General features: G+C 38.9%; 1 protein-coding gene across 5 annotated transcripts in view; it reads left to right on the forward strand.

Annotated features, from left to right (window-relative positions):
* The first annotated feature begins 840 nt into the window (after window positions 1-840).
* The window catches only part of SENP6 (SUMO specific peptidase 6), a 72068-nt gene continuing 50364 nt past the window's right edge, over window positions 841-22544 (forward strand). For 2 of the 5 annotated variants that reach the window (XM_058835389.1, XM_058835390.1), the window contains exons 1-3: window positions 841-1024; window positions 19682-19775; window positions 20481-20513. In XM_058835389.1, coding sequence (XP_058691372.1) covers window positions 973-1024; window positions 19682-19775; window positions 20481-20513 — 179 coding nt within the window. In that variant the 5' untranslated portion in view covers window positions 841-972. The remainder of the gene's footprint in view (window positions 1025-19681; window positions 19776-20480; window positions 20514-22544) is intronic. The other 3 variants (XM_058835391.1, XM_058835393.1, XM_058835392.1) reach the window with 2 other exon arrangements.

Genomic DNA, 22544 nt, shown 5'->3' on the forward strand with positions numbered 1-22544 from the left:
AGTAAAGTGGGGGGAAGGGGGTGTCGATAAAATCCCAGATTAAAGAACCTGTCGAAGAAAGGAGTATCTGTTTTTCCCTAGACTGCCATAAACTATCTTCTAGTTTTTAAAGGATGCATGTTTTGTGAATTTCGGCTTTACGAGAAAGCTTTTTAAAACGTAAAATCATACATGCTAAAAGTCAAGTGTACCTGAGGCCATGACTTGCAGTTTCACTCTAGTTGGCGTGGCAACGCTGTACATTTTGCAAAACCCAACTTTTGGATTCGAATATGATCAGGCCACAGAAGATTTTAAGATTAATAGGAATCTTTGAATCTAGCGAAGACCTTTTCCCCGAACTTGAGCGAGACGAGAGGCCGGCGGGCCCCAGCGCTCCGCCATGGACTCCCGCATTCCTCTAACTTCATTCATTTTATCCGAACCACCTCGTCGTCTCCCAGAAGCTGTTGCCTCCAGGCTGATCGAGAAGGGAGCGGGAGAGCCCGAGATACTGCGGGCCGCAGCGCTACTGCGGCCATTTTATCGTCCCGGGGCCGGGAAAGCCGCGGCCCCCGCGGCGGGAGCGCCGCAGGTCGGGCAGGACAGCGCCGTTCAGGAGCGGAGGGGCGGCGGCGCGGCGCGCTCCGCTGTGGGCCCTCGTCCTCCCGCGCTCCCGGGGCGCGTGCGGCGGAGTCCCGGCCGGGCCCGCCTGCCCAACGGGCGCCAACGGGCCCGGCTGCAGCCGCTCGGGGCTGCCGGCGGCGGGCGCGCTGAGGGAGGAGCGGGCGCGCTGTCGCCGCTTCCTCCTGCGCGGGGGCCGGAAGGCAGCGGGGCCCGGCAGCGGGAAAGGGCCGGGCCTCGGCGGTGTTGCCGCCGTTGCGGGTCAGCCACCCAGCCTTCCGCAGTGGGGGCGGGCAGGCCGGGGGAAGGGCCGGGCCCCGCCGCCGCGCTGGGCGATGGAGTGAGGGAGCGCTGCGCGGCAGCGGGAAGATGGCCGGTGGCGGCGGCGGCGGTGGCTGCAGAGACAGCTTGTTTCTGGAAGGTGCGTGCAGGGCTGCGAGGAGGGAAATGTGGCCCGCGAGCTGCGTTTCCTCTCTGGCGAGCAGTAAAGGGGCACGGTACAAACTAGGCAATGGGGGAGGCGGGCGTGTGAGTTCATATGGGGTGGGGGTTATGGGTCCCTTTTGGGTGCGACGACAATGAGAGGTGGCTTCGTGGTGGGGGAAGGGTGGCTGCCGTGGTTAGGTCTGGTGAAAAGAGACCTGCTTTTAAGGGAGGGCTTAGTGAGGGCGATTTGGTTCATTTTTCTTTTTTCCTTCTTTCTTTCTTTTACTGTTCTGAGACGTTGGGAGTGCGGTGTTTCTTTCCTTTGTCGGGGCAGCGCCGAGAGCAGCCCGGGCTTGGTGCAGCGGCAGGACTCAGTCGTGGCTCGGCAGGCGGTGGGCTGGGGGCGCCGGGCAGGGTTAGCGCTGGGTGAGAGGGGAGGCCAGGGCTGCATTGCTCTGTCCTCACTTCGCTCCCAGGCCCCGGCCTAGCCTGTATTCTTTGGCCTCACCATGAAATGGGTCTTCGCCTGCTCCTGAAATGCTCCTACAAAGGTTTGGGACTGAGTTTAATTTTAGGAGGGGGGTAATGCTTATGATTGTGATACGAAGGGGATGATTAACCTTATTACCTACATTTGAAAGAAACCTTTTGCGTTTTTAAAGCCCTGACTTTTTTTTTTCTTTTTTTTTCCCTTTTTTTCTTTTTTTTAAATTGTTATACGGATTCAGTGTCTTGAGGTGGTTTTTTTTTTTGTCACTATAAAGCTTTTAATTATAATGCAAAAAGCCTCCTGAAATTGAAGTATTTTTAACTGTTGAGTCTTTATAGTTTCATTGGTACATCAAAAAATCTACTACTGTAGTCTTGCAAAATTGCTAGGAGCACATGTACTGATGGCACAGACCAGTAGTCTGGTAAATTCTGCCAAATTACCATAATGATACTCCTCATAAGCAGAGTTTTTCAAGTCAGGAATAAGTTTAGCATTGGAGATTTGCAGTAACTGTATTGCATAGAACATAACCTCTTGCAGATTTTCTCTTGCTGCAGGATGTTGGATATTGGCTTTTCATTACAAGATGTTCTGGAATAGATGTTCTGTATGAACAAAATACTGCTTGTTGTTTTGAATAATTAATCTGGAATTATGATGTTCAGAAACTCTGGTTAATAACAGCTGTCACGTTACCTCCCTTATACTTTTAAAGGATTTGGTGGTGAGATGCAGGCGCTCCGTTTTTTTCCTGAAGTCTCCACAGACTATAGTGAGGTTTGTGCAGACAGCGAATAAGTGCCAAGGTGATGACTAGTCACTGTCTTCTATGTGCACCTTGAGTACATGTTGGCTGGAGAGGTGTCTAAGAGAAGATGGATTTCATATGCAATATCCACACTCTTTTTGCTTATGAATTCTTTTCCCAACAACAGAAGCAACTCAACACTGGGTAGCATCTCCATTTGAAGCTTCGGTGTTCCTTAATGGGTGAACTGAGTTATCAGTTGGTTTTGTGTTTCCCCTTTGTTTGGGGACACGTTCATTTTAGGACTGATTATGATTATAGAAGCCCTAAGAGTGCAGCCACATGTGAAGAAAATCTAGTGTAGATGGTGGTGACAAAAAATTTATGGGGATGGCCCAAGTCCAAATGGGACAGTCATACTTGGGCAGATTTAGTAAGAGCTGGTAAAATTGGTACTGATTTGAAGCAAAGGAAAAGGGCTTTTGGATGTTATTTGATAGGTACTTATTAGAGATATTTATGGGAAAAGTACAGGCATAGAATATCTATAAATATGTATATATATACATGAGTTTTTTGGCAATCTGCAGTCTGGAAAGGTAGTGTATTAGATCAACCTTATGATGTTATCCATTATCCAAAGGCTGGACAAGCCTAAGAGTGCCAGATCTATGAAACAGGTATAATGGGGACAAAAAAAGGGATGAAAGTGTACAGAGTAGGAAATATTGCAGCTTCTATTGCTGGATGATGGTTACTAATACCTAGAGCTGTTTCTATAAGATGTCTGAGTGTATTTCATAGAGTCCTTTGAAGGCTATGTAAGCAACAACCAAAAATTTACTTAATGTTTTTGGAAGTGTTTTCCCAAAGACTGGCACAGGGGAGGGGCAGGACTCCTCTGTCCATCCCTGCCTTAAATGTGCACAATAGGAGAAGTCTGGGTGAAATGGATGTTAGCTCTATCACCAGTTAAACTCAGTCTGAGGGACACTGTGCTGCTTAAATATGTAAGTTAAATTTGTGTCAGTGTGTATACATACATTTACATAGACATTTCTGGTGCTGTCCTGCTTATGTTTACTATCAGTCAGACTAAAGATAAATACACAGTTAAGTGGAATGAATTACTTTCCAGTATGACAGTTGTTCATAATTTTGATTTTGATTCCACACATCTGGTAAGATACTGCTTTCCTTTAATTTAGTGTAACATATGTTACTGTGAAGAAATATGTCCGTCATTCTATGGTAAAAGGGCTTCCTCTTAATATTTTTATTATTTTATTGTCCAGTAAAAACAAAATGGTCTTTCTGGAAGGGTGTTCCTTGAATGATTGATTTGTTGCCTTTCTGGTAACGCCATTCTTGAGCGTAGTGATTCGTACCTGTTTTTTGTCCAGTCCTGTGTATCTAATGTGCGTATTTTTTTATGCTGTATAGACTGTTTAATGGAAATGTGAAAAAGATCCCTAGGAATTATAATGGACCCTTTTTAAAGCTGCATTTGTTATCATTCTGAAGCAGAGTTAATAGTTGATCACTATGATATGTGGATATACAGGGCCTGCATGATTACTTCACTTGGAATGGCAGGACTGTTAGAAGTGTGGAAAGTACTCTGTTTTTATTATTTCATCTAGATGCAAGTTAAATTAGTAAAACTGTTGGGAATTTGCTTTTTTACAGTGATGGTTCAAAGTTATGGTTTGAATATGCAGAAATTTGCACTAAGTATTTCTCTTACATGGGAATTCTTTCCTGATGTGGAGGAGGAGTTCAGTGATTAGAAATTTGTGTCTGCAGCAGTTCCAGTGTTTTTTAATTGATAGTCACATTTAAAATATAAAGAATGGTAGGCAAATTCAATAGGATTTAAGGTAGGAGGCATGTTAAACGTGGGAATGGAGAGTACTGTTGATCATTACCTTGGAGAAAAATTGTGGGAACTCTTGTTTTTTGCTTCCTTCACTAATACTGAATTGGAAAGAAATTGTAATTTCTGTTTTCCAACGTGAAATTTAAAGTTTCCCTATGTTTATGCAGTAGATAATAGGTAAACTTTAAAATATTTTCCTGAAGAAGGGAGAAATATATTACTATTTCCTATTTTCTTATTTCAGTCTCCTGGTGATTACAGTAGTGACGCCAAGGGCCAGTATTGGATTTTCTTTTCGAGGATCTCCTTTCTAAGGAATGCTGCTAGTCCCTAGCTTCAGAGCTATTGAGGTATTTCAGTGTAGTTGTGGCAGGAATTTGCTCAATTTTCATTCCTATTTCTTGGCTATAGGTTTCCTAGTAACAGTAAAGAAAACTATGTGGTTTACCTGTTAGCAGCAGTAGTATAAACTTCACAGTTGTCTGCCAGAGGACTGCAGAAGACTGCTTTGTTCTTCTTTCAGTTCTCATGTGAAAAATTATCTTCACCAAAGCAAGAGTTGTAGACCTACATATTTTCTTAAAGATAGCTGAGATCTTGGGGTGACACAGAATTATGCAACTTTTGTGTGTTAGTGTAGAGTTACAGACCTACCTTTTGAAATGGTGGTCAGCCCCTCCTCTCTTTTTTTGTTTCTGTTTTTAATCATACTGAGAAATCTCTGACTGGAATAGTACAAATTAGGAGGATAGAGTGGAGTTTCTGTTCAGGTAGAACACTTGAAAAATTTCTACCTGCCAGACTTTTCTACCTGCAAGACTCTTCTCTTTATTTTTCTCTTTTCAGTGAAATTTAATTATTAATTGTCGTAATCATCTCTAATCAGTCTCTGGTGCTTTGTTTGTGATCAAATGGAGATCGTGGTTACCTTGAAAATGTGGGGAAGAGTTGTTTCAGGTATCATTGCTCTTCTGTGTCTATCTGAACTCCTGCTTTATTCTGTTGAATTCTTCTCTGGTTTGCATCTGTCCCATCAATGTCCAGACAGGTTCTCTTTCTTCTGTTTTTCTTGAGAGTGGGTTTTTATTGTATGAGAAAGTGTGAAGTTTGTGACTTCCATGGCTTGTTTATATGTCCTGGTCCTTTGACCCATTCAGGATTTTCTTCCAGCATTGCACATGTATTTTCTTAGACTTGAAGAATGTCCAGCTGTCCTGTCCAGTGGTTTTAAGAATAGGAAACCTTCTGACTTGACTAACAGGTTATTTTCCATGCATGAAACTCACTTGTTGAGAACTATTTCTCAACAAAATCAAACTGAAAGCATTCCTTACTGTCTTATATTTTATACATGCCAGACAAACTTGGGTGATAGGCAGCATTAAATATTAAGAAAGACAGGGTGCTTCTTAAAGTATGTGGAAAGATACTAAAAATAAACCTGATTTATCTATTACTGCTCTCTAATATACGTTGCAATATGCTTGGGAGCACATTCTAAGGTAAAAGCCTGTGCTCCAGTCCTCTTCTACATCATCACCTTCTTAATTTTGAGACAGGATTCTAGGAGCCCAGGCTTGTCCTGAACTTTCTGAAGTGTAAAGGATCTGTTTGCAATTTCCTGGTTTTCATTGTGGAGGCATTTATTATTTGGTAGTTTTTCCTAAGTAACTGCTACTCTATTAAGTTTTCTCAAAGTGGGACATAGAAGCTTCTGGTGTAAAAGTAATTGTCTCGTTTGGGATGCCTCATACACTATTTTCTCGCTCTTGGATTTGGTAATAAAGTGCTATTCTTTTCTCAGAAAAAGTACAGAATTTCTAGTGGGTTTTAGTGGCAAAAAAAAATAGTTAAATGAGAAATGAGTTCCTAAAAGAGATGTTTACACTCTTCTTTATGTAAGTATAAATAAAAAAGTAATAGTAATAACAAAAGTAGTAACATTAATATATGGTTGGATAGCAAACATTAAACCAGCAGTTAGCAGATGTCATGCTTGCACAGATATGAGCCTGTTTAGATATTTCACCCTTTTCCTTCCTCTTTTATGTACAAGGATAAAACAAAATAGATTATTTATTTTAATGTTTTCAACAGCAATCATTTGGCTTTTATTACTATTGTTTCTGGAAGACTATACATGTATTTTGGTGCAGTATCAGACTTCACCTAGGCAATAGGTTTAGCATTGCCTTGTAACTGAGGAGCATCAATGTGTGTTGTATTGTAGCAGATCCTATAATATGAGACTAACCACCAAACTTGCCACTTTTAAATATTGTTTTGTAAGAATATAAAGGTTTTTTGAGTCACCTCATAATTTGGCCTCCTTCTTTCCCAGTAATAGGATCACTGTAGCAGCCTGGGCCCAGATTAGACAACCGGGTGCTACCTTGGGATGTCAGGGCGAAGGTCCTTTAGGCTGTGAGATAAAATGAGGAGCAGGCACGATCTGGTGACCTGAAACGAAAGCACTTTAATAAGGAGAGAATAACAAACCACCACAACGATGACCGAGAGTGTGAACAAGGTGTGGAGTGCACTAGAAGGGTGAGGGCCAGGGGGTTACAGTAATTTATACAAACTAAGGTAGGGGCGGAGTCAGAGGGAAGGGTAACAACCAGGAGTGAAGATTAGGAATATGCAAATAACTGTGACAAATATAAACCAGTAATAAGAGGGGAAACAACTTTCTAGTAACATTAACATAATAACTCCCAGGGACAATGCAGGTAATACTTTACTCTTCATAACTAAGGGAGTTCCTCTATGGCTTAAAGGCTGAAGCCTTCATCAACCCCAGCAGATCACCTATTTCCCATCCCTCTGCCATAGGCAGGGACACGTTCCTCTAGACCAGATGGCTCAAGACCCCATCTAACCTGGCCTTGAGCACTTCCAGAGTTGGTGCATTCACAACCCCCTTGGGCAACCTCTGCAAGTGCCTTACCACCCTCAGTATCCTTGGCTAATACTTTGTTATAAGTAACAAACATGGTGGTGTAACTTTTTCTGAAACTTAAACCCTTTTATCTAGAGAGGTGTAAAGGTCTTACAAGTGAAAATATAGAAGTTTCGTGAAACTTGCTCACTCCATTAAGCAGAGAAGTCAAAATTAGTGTCCCTGAAGTGAAGATTTCAGTGTTGCCTGAGCATGGCTCAGTTTGCTGCACACTGGTGTTACTTCCTTCCGTGACTGAGCAGTCGGGTCAGGGCAGCAAGAGGACTAGGGACACAGGACAGTGTATGCCTTCATCTGTGTATGTTGCAAAGAGAGGAGTGGAAGTGTGTGCAGGATAGCATAAGATTCTGTGAGAGGATGAGAAACCAAATAAAAATGGAGCTGCTTTGGTGGAGGATACTGTAGGGATACCAAGAACAAATCTGGGTTTGGGGAAAAAGGACAAATGTAATTCTCCTCTTGTCTGTTCTAAAAGGCACTTGCTTTGGGGGTGAAGTGAGCACATTTGTTAAGTTCCTTGCTTTTGGCCTATGTTTTGGCACTTACTTGGTTTCAGTTTGGAGTTTTTTTTAAGATAGCGATATTCTTACATAGTTTAAAATCTGTCTACTGCTCTGTGCTTACTTTCTATGAAGAAAATTAAAGCATTAGTAAAATATGACTGTTGCATGAACTAAATTTGTTGGCAGCTTTATCTTACACATTTAATTTTTAAAAGTATGTGCTCCTAACTTCCTGTTTCTGTGTTCAGCAGCATTGCATGCCTAATATTTTCAGGTTGAGCTGACCTTAAGCTGTAATTAAGTAAAAATTGGTGTCTGAATGTCACGTTAGTGGGTGCGACTCCATTTTGGAAGCAGACTTGCATGTGCTGTTCACCACCGTGGAGACTTAACCTCTTTCTTGCCAAAGAGATTGAACTTTCTCTGTTCTGTCTTGCCAGATTGGCACTTTGCCAAACTTCTGTTGAATTTGCTCATTGAGGGGTAACTGGTAGATGGTGGACAATGACTTGGATGGGGGAGAGCATATACTGCCTCTCTCTACATGTGACAAGAACAGGACATTTCCTGCTCCATCTCTGCCTAGTGATCTGTAAAGTCAGGCTGAGGTGTAATACATAACTTAAACTTCGTAACAGATAGTTTAGTGTAAGAGCAGCTTTATTCTGCCCAAGGAAACACAATTATTGTAAATAGCAGATTTTCTTCTGTGAAGAGCAAGGTTATGGTGAAGGCTGGAGACTGGAGGGAGTAAATTAACAGGCTGTGGTTATTTCTTCCCAGGTTGCTCAGCAGGCTTTTAAAAAGTTTTTGTTAACAGAAAAAGGCTATAAGCACTGCATGAGGCAAGGAAACATTTCTGCATATGTGTCACAGTAATTCCTATGAAAGAAGAATTTGGATTGAAAGACTTTGGGGTATCTTTCTCTGAGTAAATCTTGAGTAATTGTAGATAAAGAGCAGTGATTATTCAAAAGTCTGTGTTAAGCCCTTCTGGCTTTTTGTTTGTTTGTTTTCAGACCATATGAGTTGGAATAAAGTCTCCCAGTTCATATCTCCCTGAGATTTTGTTTGTTTATTTTTATTGTAAAACTTGCCACAACAATGTTCTGGGGATGAAAAATACCAATAATATTCTGCTGGTGTGGTAAAACATATTACTATATGACATGATTAATAATATGTAAACTTAGAAATTTATGTCTGTAAAAAACAGCTGCAAAATATTTATTTTATGAGTATATTTTTATTCAATGTCATACAATTGTTTCATTTGTACTAAAGTTCATCCTACTGATGTATTTTTATTAATGTCATAGGATATAATGTTGTATTTGTTTGACACGTCCAATTTTTATGGATCACTTAGCAAAATATGAATATCCTGCTGACAGAATTTAATACGACAGTCTAAGAGAAAGATTATTCAAGAGCCCATTAGATGAGAATTTGAACTATGCAGTAGATGTTAGGTTTTGTATTTACAATTGCCTTTGTAATTTCTGAGGCTCACTTCTAGAAACATTTACTAGAGTTTGTTGCAATTTTGTTTCTACCAAGGCTTACTGCTTAAGAGACAATATAAGGATCCTTTACAGCTGGGAATAAACTTTCAAAAGTGAACTTCAGGACTGTTCTGGCCCAGGTCATTGTGCTTGCATATACCTGGCCCTGGGACAGTAAAACTTCAATGGAGATTTAACAGTTCTGCCATAAAGCAAACATGTTATAGCTGGATCTTTACTTGATAAATACCATCAAAAACTATCTGTCATTGGTAAAGTAAAAAGTTCTTTGTCATGGAGCAAAACCTATGTTAGATGGAAAAGTCACTTCTCATTAGGTGGAAGAAAGACTCTCTGTGATAAGGAACTTCTAGATCAAGGTAAGCAGGAGTTTTGTGTTTGGAGGAAAGCATCTGAAACTCTGCAGGATGGTCACTTAGTAAGTTTGATATACTGCTTTAGCTGTCTTTTGAGTGTTCTTTCTTGAAAAGTAGTTTATAACTGATTCAGTTAGCAAGCTGGTGTATGTTATTTTACTAAAAATGAGTTGATCAATAGGACGTCATCTTTTTTGTTGCTTTATGAGTAATTACTGAGAAAACATTTGTTTTGCATGGGATGTTGAAGTGATTTTTTACCTTTTTAAAAATAAAGCCTGCTTAGTGGATGTTAATATACTGTGACATAGTTAGCAGTTATCAGTGTTCCTTAAACTCATTGCTGTTAGGTCTCAAGAAGTTTGATACTTCCAATACAAAGATTTCATTGCTTTTTATGCAGTACTGTGGTTGCATTATTTCACACCTTGATGCGTTGATGATTGCTAATTGCAAAGGGAGTTAATGTGTGTGGTGTATCTAGTCTGATCAAAAGGCTGTTGCTTGTATTTGTGTGGCATTTCTCTGATTTTTTTTTTTTTTTTTTAGGAGTCATAGTGTACATGGATCTTAACTGTATGTGGCTTTGCAGAGTCATAGCAAGACCCTGTGTGTGGGGCCGTACTGCATGGCCACGCAAGGAGTTGTGCCTGCAGTTGGCAACACAGCCGTGTGCTGCTCAGAGGGACAGAGCTGCTGCCCCTCCCAGAGACAGTGTGCTCCAGCTGTGCTGCAGTCAACACTGGCACTTCCCTGGCTTCATGGCAGATTGGCTGACGCTGAATTGACAAAAAACTAATCCTCGGGGTGGGGAGAAGTATTGGTGGAGCTAGTCTATTCCTTTTCAGACATATCAGAAATCCAACTCAGCTGACTGCTGCCTTATATGGCAATGAAAGCTTGCCAGTGTCTCTAAGAATTGGAGAAAACTCTAGGTATTTAGCCTTTACAGAAAGGCAAATGCAAATATATTTATTGCCACATAGTTTAACTAACTCTTTCATCATCCTTTCCCTACCTAATTTTTTTTTTGAAATGTGCTTTTTTGATGTAACCAAATTTTTGAGGTTTTTTTAATTGAGGTTGTTGAGCATTTTCTTTGTACGCTTTCTTTGCTGTCCATTTCATGTGAATTATGAACAACTGACAACATCAAAGAGGTGTCTTGCTCTTTTTTTTCTGCTTTAATTAAATTTAGAGCTTCCTCTTATGGAGGAAACATTTCTTGTGGAAGTGTTCAAGGCCAGGCTGGGCTTGATGGATGAGGCTCTGAGCAACCTGATTTAGTTGAATGTTTCCTCCCTCTGCTCATGGCGGCAGGGCTGGAAATAGATGATCTTTAAGGTCCCTTCCAACTGAAACCATTCTATGAGTCTGTGATTCTTCTGTCTTGCATATGCAAGTTAAGATCTTGCAGAGCTTGTGGAACCTTTAATGGGGATAGTATCTATCTGACGTCACCTATGAAACTTTAGAGGATAAAACCACAAGTATTAAATAGTACAAATTCTTTATTTCTTCTTCCTCTTGACATGTAGATACAGTACTTTATTTCAACCTGATGTTCCAATTACTGCAGCAAACGTGGAAACCCTCTTCAAGTGTCAGTTGTCTAATTTCCAGGTAGTTTGGCTGGGTTATTAATCTTACTCTGTATGTAACTGCCTTTCAGCACTTTCTAAAAATAGATCTCTGTTTGTTTAGTGCCACTGTATTCTCAGTTGCACAAGCTTAGGTTTTATATGAAGGTGGATCCCATGATGCATAACAAAGTGTGCAAATCACATGCATAATATACTATAAGGTTTCCTGCTGTGTTTTGCTCATCTTCTAAAAGTGTTCCAGTGTTCAGAATTTGAAATCATCTGTGATTAATGTTATATACTGATTTGTGACAGAAATTGTATTCTGTATAGAATATTCTCTATGTATTCTTGTTTAACAGTCATCTTCCTCAAAATGTCTTGTTAGCTTTATGTATTTTTTCACATTTAGAGAGTGAATTGGCAGTTCAGAAATTGTTCTTAGGCTAACATCACTTTTTATCCTCTATTTTTATCTATACAATGGGAGGATACCTCTCTTAACTTTCCTATAAAAACAACAAAACTGTCTTCATAATTTCTGAATTTTTGTTATACTCCAGTGTAGCAATGGAGGTCTTAGGTAAGTAAAGAATTCATAATGCTAGGGATGGAAAAAATTACTTTTTTGTTTGTTTTTCCTTTTTTTCACTGTTTATTGTTGGTTCCTGCTTTGATGTTATTTAAATTATTTTACTTGTGTGGAAAGTTTGAGTGCCAGTCAGAATTAGTCAGAGAGGGAAAAGAAGAAAAGTGACTGAGGTACTCCTTTTTGCAAGTTTTTGTGATGAGGTGCAGTTACTTTAGGGGATACTTTGTACCTATGAATAGTCACTGGTTTTATTTAACAGCTGGTTGGATTCAGATGGGTTAGAACATCCTGTTCAAGCCTGACCCAGTTAGTGTAAGTTACTCAGACATTTGTCCAGTCTCTGCTGCCTCTCAGGTCAGTGTGGTCCACTCTTGAGCACACACATGGTAAAGAGTAAGTTCTGTCTTTTGCAGATTAGCCTGCAGTTCACCAGATCATCCTTGTTGCCCTTCTTGAAGGGCAATGATGTTTTTCCAGTCTTTGGGTACAACTGGCTTAAGTGTTCCTTAATCACATCTTCCTTGACAATGGTAGATACTGCATTCCCACAGATTCTGCTGATATAATTTAGGAACTGTGAGGTCAGAAGACAGAATTTGCAGTGAAATCTGGGATGACAAAAAAAAGGATCAAGTTCTTAACTTTTTTTTCATGTCTTTTGTCACTAGGTTTCTGTTTCATTGAAAAGAAAATGCCCACAATTTTCTGTAGCATTCCTTTTCCTGCTCATGTAGACAAAGAAGACCTCTTGAAATACTTCTGCATTTTTTTCTGATGCTGTCATAAGGGCAGCATCCTTGGGTGGGGATACCTCTACACCTCTTTTGAGAGAATTAGTAGAAAAGGTAAAGAGGCATTAGTTGCCTATTGTGTGGTTATCACTGCTGTCTTATCAGAAAAGCTTTCAAAGGCATCACAAAGAAAGTGTTTAACATACTTCAAAGCTCTGTCCTTTTATCCTCCTTGTTAATACTTTAATAATGTTAAACAGCAAATGATCAAATCTGCACAGTTCTGTGTTCTTCAGTCCTGTCATCAGTGCAGTATCCTGCAATGTAAGCAGCCCAATGTGCATGCAAGCCCTGAAAAAAACCCAGTCATTTACCAGAATACGCAGATGATTTCCATCTTTGAAGTAGAGAACTTTCATAAATGCTTTTGCTTTTCAGAAGCATGAGCACTTGTCTAGGAACGAATGCTCTGTATTTATCATTGGTTTTCTGTGGACATCAAGTTCTTGGAAGGATGTGGGTGTTTTTGTTAGCCAGCTGAGAAGTTGAATTCCCTTCACGTGCAAAGGAATGTCTGTGCTATGATATCTGTTACACTGGTATCATAGAACTTCACTACCAAACTCTCTGCTTCATGTAATATCTCAGCTACTGTCAAGTTATGATTACTGCCTTTTACTGGAGATGCTTTTGACTGGTTTTTTTTTTTTTTTTTTTTTTTTTTGCCTCTGCAGCTAATTTAGGGACTGGAAAGTTAAAGCATCTTTTAAGCTTTAGATCTTGAAATTTATACCTATAAATGTAGATTAGGCTACAATTCCATGGAAATTTCCTTAGTATCCGTAGTGCTTAGAATAGTTTCAGTTCCTGGATGGCTCTTACCTTTGCTGGGCTGTCACAGCTGCACTGTGTTACTGTGGTTGAACAGGAGGGAACTGGTATGGTTGAAAAATAACATTTCCCCTCCCCTGCTGCTCAAGGGGTTCTTGCCTGAATTGGTTTCCTTCCCCAGCTTTTTTGTCAGTGCTGACATCATATGCAGGTTGCAGGACAGGAGCAAGAATCTGCAGCTCTTGGGAAGGGCGAGGGGCCTGTAAAACTCTTCATGTAGTGCTGCTTCAGAATGTGAAAATGCAGCCTCACTGTGTTTACAGTTGATATAGTAGAACGGATGGTATCAAAGCTGGAAGATAAAAAGCTGTTTTGCATAGGAGCCTGTCTGGAAGAATAATGAAGCAATGGGGAAAGTAAACCAAAAAAATATTTCTGTGTCAGAGTTTTATGAGTACTTGTATCCTCTTAACAGTATATCTGATGACTCTAAATGAGCAACAGATTAGAAAGCTTAGAAGCATTCTTTTTCATTTATTTAAATATGAGTCTGGATGAAGGCAATGATTCTGAGTACATTTAAATTAATTTACATTTTCTGTGTGAGCACTGCAGTATCTGATAAGTTGGTTGCAGTTGTGATGGTGTAAGCATTTATAAGATGAGGCATGCAGTGTTTCTTTACCAGCAACTGAGGAAAAAGAATGTAAACTTCAAGTCTTCCTGGAAATGCATCTGGGTCCTGAATCAAACCTTTGTTTGATCTAGATTGTGTGTTTAGGATGGTTCTTGTACACACAGAAATAGATGAGATCTCAGCAGATGAGAGATTTAAAAAGATTCTGTGTGTGCAATAGAAACCTTGAAGTATTCTAGGGGGCAGACTATAGGGAATTATTCTGGCAAACCAGTGATGTATATGAAAAGCTTACTTTCCTAGAAAAGTTGATCTTTGTGTGGACAGTAAATGCATCAGGCTTCTTTGGTGAGTTATCTTAGAGAATCATACAAAGGGTAGGTGTGAAAATTATCTCAAAGAGCATCTAGTTCCAGCACCCTTTCTGTGGACAGGGATACCATTCACTAGATCAGGTTGCTCAGTACCCCCATCCAGCCTGGCCTAGAACACATCCAGGGGTGGGGCTTCCACAGCCTCTCTGGGCAAACTGTTCCAGTGCCTCACCACCGTCACAGCAGAGCATTTCTTTATAATACTCCTAATCCAAACCTGCCCTCTTTCAGTTTAAATCTATTGCCCTTTGTCTCATCACTGTCTGTCGATATAAAAATTCCTCTCCTTCCTTTTTATGACACTTAAGTTAGTGTAAGACCACAGTAAGGTTTTTTCAAAGCCTTCTCCTCCGTGCTGATCAATCACAGCTCTCTCAGCCTGTGTTTGTAGGAGAGGTGCTCTCACCCTCTGATCACGTTTTGTGGTCCTCCTCTGGACCAAATCTAACAGATCCATGTCTTTGTTGTGTTGAGGACCTCAAATCAGGATGCAGCACTCCAGCTGAGGTCTCATGCGGGCAGAGTAGAGGAGCAGAGTCGCCTCCTTCAACTTGCTGGCCACTCAGCTTTTTATGCAGCCCAGCATACAATTGGCCTTCTGGGCTACCGGTGAGCACTGTTGGGTCATATCCAGCATTTCGTCCATGAGAACGCCCAAGTATTCTCCAGAGGGCTTCTCTGAGTAACTTCTCCCACTCTGTACTCATGTCTGGGATTGCCCCAACTCAGGTGCAAAACCTTGCTTTTGGACTTCTTGAATTTCAAGGGAAAGCCCACTTTTCAAGTTTGTCCAGGTCCCTCTGGATGGCATCATGTTCTTCCACTGTGTCAGCTGCATCACTCAGCTTACATCTGCCAACTTTCTGAGGGTGCACTCGATCTCACCATGTCATTGATGAAGACATGGAAGGGCATCAGTCCCAGGAGTCAGGAGAGACCTGAGGGATGCCACTTGTCACCAGCTGCCACCTGGACATAGAGATATTGGCTGTAGTTCACTGGCTGCATCCATCCAGCCAATTCCCACTAAATAGGCCCTCCATGTCTTTCCAATTTGGCAATAAGGACATGATGTGGAACCATATTAAAGGCCTTACAGAAGTGTAGGTAGATGGCATCTGTCAGTCTTCCCTTCTCCACCATTGCTGTCATTCCATCACAGAAGGCCACCAGATTGGTGGCCTGTGATTTGACCTTAGTTAAGCTATTCTGACTGCCTTGGGTCACCTTTCTTGTCTTATATGTGCCTTACCCTAGAAAGGAGGATCTGTTCCATGATGTTCCCAGGAACAGAGGTGAGGCCCTCTGATCCACTGCAGCTCCCCACTGCTACCAAAATCTTGCCACACAAACCCAATACTGCATCAGTTACAAAACAGTAATGCAATGGGCATGATTTTTTTAATGAGTTTTAGTATAGATTGATATGGAATGGTTTGCCTTAGACATGAAAAAAACAAATGTTCCAAGATGATGTCTTTTGCTGGACACTAGCACTTTAGTAAACACCATGTATGTCACTTCTCATTTAGTGTTTTAGGCAGAATTTTAAAAGATTCTTTTTTTTTTGCAACTGCAAAATTTTGCTCATATTTCATGCATATTTACTGTGAACTTTTTTCCTTCCATTTAGGAATTGCTCAGCTACACTGCTGAATGAGAGTAACTCCTGCTGAAGGAGTTTAGAAAACAGTGTCCACACACAGAAATTTAAAGGTGTTGGTCTGCTTTCTGGCATTCTCCTACAGGCATATTTTGTTTTCTAATCCAAAAGGTGATAATTGTGTTTTACACAAAAAGACTCTATGGGGATTTTTAACAGTCTGGCTTCAGGGTGTGATTGATAATAACATAAATTTCCAAATGAAACACATTATTTTTTCAGGAATTTTTTAATTGGCTTGTTAGAAATTACACGTAACTGTTGTTTGAAAAACAATAGTTGTTTAAAAAAGCAGTGAAATGTGTCAGCTACACCTGTGTAACTTGTCTAGTTAAATTCCAGGTACTTTCTTGGGCTGAAAACTGATATATCCCTTAGTGTAACAGCAAAAGGGAGTTATTAGTGGTAGGAAAAATGAGAGTGAAATCTGCTCCAGCATGCTATCTGTCCTGGGCAGAGGTACAGCTAATGCCTTCTCTTGACACAACAAACACCTTAGGGTTAGCTCTGCTTTTTTGAGTACTTTCACCTCTGGGTATGGATGTGCCTTGCTGGTTAAAAAGACCTTGTATAGTGAACATAGTGAAAATTGCATCATAGGGGTTCCAAATTTAAATCTTAGTCCAAAATAGTCAGCAACTTAGCCTATGTAACAGATTACTTGTTATCCCCTTAAAAAAATAAAAAATCCTGTATGGAATCAGCTACCAAGATCAAGTAACTCAGGTGAACATTCTGGCTAACATGATGGTATACTTCTAGATTTACATTTTTGTTAGGACCAAGAGTGCTAGAGAGTGAAAATTGATCCAGAGTTGAGTGAGCAGAACTGAGATACTAAGACATTTTCCATGCATGGCTGCACTGATCAGTAGCAGTGGATGAACTGTCTAATACAGAAGTGTTTAATTAAAAAAAGAATTACAGAAAATACTAAGAAGCTTTTTGAAAAAGAAAGAAAATATTCAGCTAGAGTGTACAATACTTGTAGCCAGCTTGGGAGTTATTAAAAGATACAGGAGGCTTACAGCATGCATGCTACTTGTTTAAGTAGATTTCAAAAGGATCCCCAAATGCTGGCCTGGCTAAACAGCAGAGTAAGATGTAATATCTGAAATGAAACATCACAGTTCTTGAATCAGATCTTATATCTTAGTAATGAAAATAGAGAATTACAAAGCTGGTGGATTTAACCTATAATTATAATGAGGTGGGGAAAAAATTTATTAGAAATTCCCAACAGACATAAACACTATTGTTAAGTATTTCTTCAAACTCTGCAGGAAAGTTTGAGAAGTGTCTGGAGGATCAGTAGACAGCCCAGTTGTAAAAGGTGGCTTTGGAGTATATAAGGTCATAGCTGAATAATGGAATTGCTTGCACTCACTTTGGCAGCACTCAGAGAACTCTTCATGCCAGAATGTTTCTTAATAAGGAATGTGACAGAGTGTACGACTCAAAATGAAGCATCAGTGGAAGAAATTGCAGTACATTGAGCAAACTGTGAACAAGGCAGCATGATCAAATGGCATTCATCCAAGTGTTGTAAGAGAAACTGGGGGGTAAAGGAGTTAATGATTGAAGTGTGTTGCTTGTGGTTAGCATCATATTTCTGCTACAGGTAAGGAGGGTAGCTAGCCTGATATCAGCATTTTAAAAATGCAGTGGAAGTATTTGAGGAACTTTACATCAGTGAGCTTTATGACCATGTAACCTGAATTCATGGAAATTATAATGGACACCAGAATTAATTTCATTGTTCCCTCTGTAAAGGGCTTGGGAGAGGCTAAATTACCTCTGAATACAGTGGGAAATTTTATAAGAAACAATTGGGAAGAGTTAGAAAGAGACAGCAAAAAAGGTGTGTTTTGTTAATAGGAGGAACTAATTGAATTGCACAGGGATTTATAGCATTGGTGCACAGTTATAAGGAAAACAGTATGATAGCCAGGTGACCAAGTTTGTAGATGTTTAAACTATACTTGGGTTAGTATAATGGCTGGCTGTTTAAAGAAAGTTGTAAATGGTTAGATTTCAAGTTATGTGTGTTGAAATCATACATCAAATTCTATATAGGTAAGTGTCAAGTAATCTAAGTGAATGAGAAGTAAAAAAAGAGCATTTTTGTAGGTAACAATTGGCTCTGAAGTGCTTCTTAACCAATCATGAGTGCAAGATGGAACTATCTAGTACCTAAAGATCAATGCAGTTCTCCTTAGGAGTGAAAACAGCAAATTCAGTACAAAGATTTACTAGGAAAGGAACAAAGAACAAAACAGAAACAACATTCTGCTTCTGTAGAAATTCATGGGATGTATGCATCTTGAGTATTCCTTGTAGTTTGTATATCTGCATCTCAAAAGGGGTACAGTAGACTAGAAGAAGCTCAAAGAGAAACATCAAGAGGGATTTAAAGGCATGAAACAGCTTTCATGTGATCAAAAATTAAGCTGATTCAGTTTTTTTTCTTTTTCTGCCTGTGAAAGGAAGACCATGAAAGAGCACGACAGGAATCTATGTAATCGTGAGGGAATAGGGAAGGGTTACTCATTACTGTCTTCCAGAGTACATGGACTGGAGAAGTAGAGTACTAAGAGCAAAAAGTGCCAGATTGAATCAGAATCAACAAAGGGAAATACTTCTGTAATTAAGCTGAGGTACTTTCTGCTGCAAGATGCTGTTGATTCTATAAAGCAAGCTTGATTAAAAAGCAAGCAGGGAGAAGAAAAAGGTAGGAAAAGCTATTAAATAAAAAAATAAGTGTTTAACATATTCACCCATGGCTCAGGAAGCCTGCAGCAGATGCAAGTAGTTGGAAGCAGCGGTTGAATATGCAATAAATATTTTGGTGTGCGTTTTTTTTACTTTATCCTAGACATATGTTGTTGGTTGTGATTTTCTTACTCTTTTCTCTCAGTGTAGATCAGTTTCATTCATTATTTCTAAATGCATTTCCAACAATGTAAAGAAAAGTGTAGTAAGAAAAAACCACATTTAAATCAAACCAAATTCAAAGCAGCTGCATAGTTTGTTATACAGAATTTGCGTGAAACAGCTCTTAATTGCTGCATTTACGGCACAAGGGGAGCAATGCTTTGCTTTAATGGGTGCTGTCTCCATGCTCTAGAACACCTTCACTTAAGAATACCCATGCCATGATATTACATAAAAATCTCCATAAGAGTGGATATTGTAGGAGAGAGATCTGAAATTTTATGTACTATGACAGAAAGTTTTTACGTAGTTGATGCTGACACTGAAATGTCAATTTGCATGGTATGTTAATTCAGGTCAGCATCAGACGTTGAATTAAAAACCTAGCATATTATGTTGAAACTGTACTTGGGACAGTTCAGAATTATTGCTTTTATATGGAAAAATTCAATGTATGTTTGGTTATTAGGCAGGTAAATAATGCATTTTAGGACCCTTTCTGTGTGTGGCGTATAGGTCATATTAGAGAAACTGCCCTTAAATTTATGGGTATCAGTAAAACAATTGAAAACAATTATTACCCTACCTCAGGTAATTTTTATAATTTTTAATAGCTTGCTAACTTTCTGCTAATAAGATGTTGACAGATACTTTTATTTATTTAGGGAAATAATAATCACCACTGTATTGATGGACTTACTGATCAAATGATAGTTAAACATTGACATCAATAAAATAAATACCGGTGGAAAATACATGCATCTGGTTTACTCCTCTAGTCTGTGTTGATTAATAACTCAGCTTGAAATCAAGACTTATCTTAACTTGTTCTCATTTCAGCTTTGGATAGATCACAGTCCAAGAGAGATGGAGGTTTTAAAAGTAATTGGAGCTTTGATCATGCAGAAGAAAGTGAAGGAGATGCAGAGAAAGAGTAAGGATGCTTTTATCTAGGCTATTAAAAGTATAAATGTGTATTTATAATTGAATACTTACTTTTATAATTTATGAATAAGAAACAATATATAATATCTTAAACTTTCAGTGATTAAGAAAAATTATTTAAAATGAGTGATTATTTTAAATAGTATTGCCAAATAGGAGTTCATTATAATGTAAGCTGTATTGTGAACATGGGGCTTACAACACAGGGCACAGTACATTTCACAAGAGCTGCAGTTGTCTTTGGAGCTTTTGTGTAAATCTAAAGAACACAGACAAGCAGTATATGAACATGTAGAATAAGGAAGTTTATAGGTAGAGTATCCAAGTAGCTTCAGCTTTCCCTTTCTTTAATGATGATGTTACTCAGTACTTGACTGTTGAGGTTAAAGTACTTCAGTAGCATTAGGTCTCCATCAAGTTAAAACAAGCTTAAAGATTCTAGTTTTTTCTTCTTTCATGTTTATTTCACTGAATAGAGTTAAGGCTGGGTTTTTTTTCTTATAATTTAATCCTTTACTTGGCTAAAGTTTAAATCCCGTGTATATTGCTTGAATGCGTACCTTGTCCTTGTGACATTTTATTGTTAATATGTTTTCTTGATATTAATGTATTTATTTCCAAAATTACTAATGAATTGTTAAAAGAATAAGTGTCATGCACAAAGAATTCATGTTAGTTTATTTGTTGTTCTTAGATATTCGGAGAGTAGAACCTGCAAATTTAAAAGGTATGCTGTGGTTCCCTAGTAAGACGTCACTGAATCCTGTGATTAAGTACAAAAATAATTCATATATGAATCTGTATCATCTAATATTCTGCCAAGTGCTATGCGTTGGAAGGGAGGTAGGAAAATAGACATAACCACATCGGCTGCCAGCAGCAGGCTCTGCTATGTAATCTTAATAAAACTCTAAGAAATGTGAAGTTTTATTAATTAAAAAATGAGTGGAGTTCAGGAAAGTCTGAGGTAAGCATTAAGAGCTCTTTTCAAAATAGAACTGTATTGGAAGTTAAAAGCACTTCTTTTAAAGAGTTCACAAACTAAGGGCATTTTAATTGTATAAAATCAAGGTCGTGTTGTTCCTTAGCAACTTTACATCCATTCGCAGGGCACAGAAATATGTTTTAAGTATAAGGGCAGTACATACCATACAGTTACTATTTCCATTTTACTTGCCTTCAGAAATAAGTCACATTTGATAACATAGCAGCTTTTTTTTCTACTAGTAATTTACTGCTGTTTTCCATCAGTCTCCAGCTGATGTTGACTTAAAAACACAGAATGAAAAATGTATAGAGTAATGATGATAAAAAAAAGTTAGAAAAGATATTATGAAACATAATCTTTATGTAATTGTATCTGATTTTAAGATTGTACGTCTGGGTGATTTTTCATTTCTTTCAGATATTCTCTACAATAAGCAGTTTTCCCATAGCTAGAATTGAATTTTTATTGCCTACTTAGAACATTTTTTATTTACTTTTATATCTATGAATTATGCAGAATCTTATTCTGAAGTATAGATAGAAGAGTAGTTGAAAATTGATTTAAACCGGAGATCTTGTCTTCTTTACTTACCCATTCTCTGATACCATTTGAAGCAATTTCTTATTCCCTCCAAACAGCCACATGTTTTAAGCTGCCCACATATTTACTTTTGGTAACACCTGGGTTTGTTTATCTTAAAGACATAGCGAGCTTTTAGCATTTTGAAATAATTTGTGTTTTTTACTTTTCTGATGCATTTTTATTTCATATAGCAACACATTGACAGACGGGAATCTTTAGAAAACAAATAACAAAATTTCCTTTTTATTTTCTAAATTTCCTTTACCCTTAGTAGAACATTCAAAGATCGGCAGCTTTAATTCATATAATTTTCCAGCATAAAGCTTTATGCCCCTCCCAGTATTTTGAGCATATTCTACAGTAAATAGGTATTTGCTGTGGTGTGCTGATACTTACTAAAATGCTTGACTCGTACATGTTTCTTTGTGGAGAAAGCTGTGAGTCTGAAGCAAGCAGCTGGAGGCATCTCGTGCTTGTTGTGGAGGCACTGGTGTTACAGTGCCTGACTTTATAAAAGCTTTTTGCCCTCTTAATGGCAGACACACAATAGGTTTGTTTTGAACTAGCCTAAGAATAGCATCTCAGCACTTAAAGGAGTGGCTGTATTCTTGTACTACCCCATGAGATCTGTGCTAATGATGTTGGTCAGCACTGGATGATGTTTTTTTCAGTGAGATGAACACAAAGTGTGTGGTTAATGACCTCCTAACACAGCAATTTTTAGAAAAGGTAGATTATTTTGAAAGAAGGGTGTCATTTAACTTATTTGGGAAATAGGTGAGGTGAGTCATAATGGTTAAGATATCAAGTAATGAACTGAAAAAGATTAAAAAATATTAATTAACTGAAGAAGGTTTGGAAAATTAATGATCAACACACTATATAAATTTTAAACTGATACTCAGCATGGAACAAGAGTTATAGAAATTAAGAATGGTAATTAGCAAGTATCTTATCCCAAAGCAAATGCCTACAGATAATACTCAGTCCACTTGAAAGAGTAAAAGTAACATTTTTGATGTTCTAAAATATTTGATCTACTCAGGATGGTAGCAAGTGACATGAGACTTTTCTTGCTTTGTAATTGGAGATTCCATAGGAGATCTACCTTTATGTAGAACAATAGAAAAAAAGACCAGTTGGTCAGCTGAGCACACAGAAACCTCTGTAGTTCACCACAGAATAAGT

This window comes from Poecile atricapillus, chromosome 3 (genome assembly GCF_030490865.1).
Source record: "Poecile atricapillus isolate bPoeAtr1 chromosome 3, bPoeAtr1.hap1, whole genome shotgun sequence".
NCBI lineage: Eukaryota > Metazoa > Chordata > Aves > Passeriformes > Paridae > Poecile > Poecile atricapillus.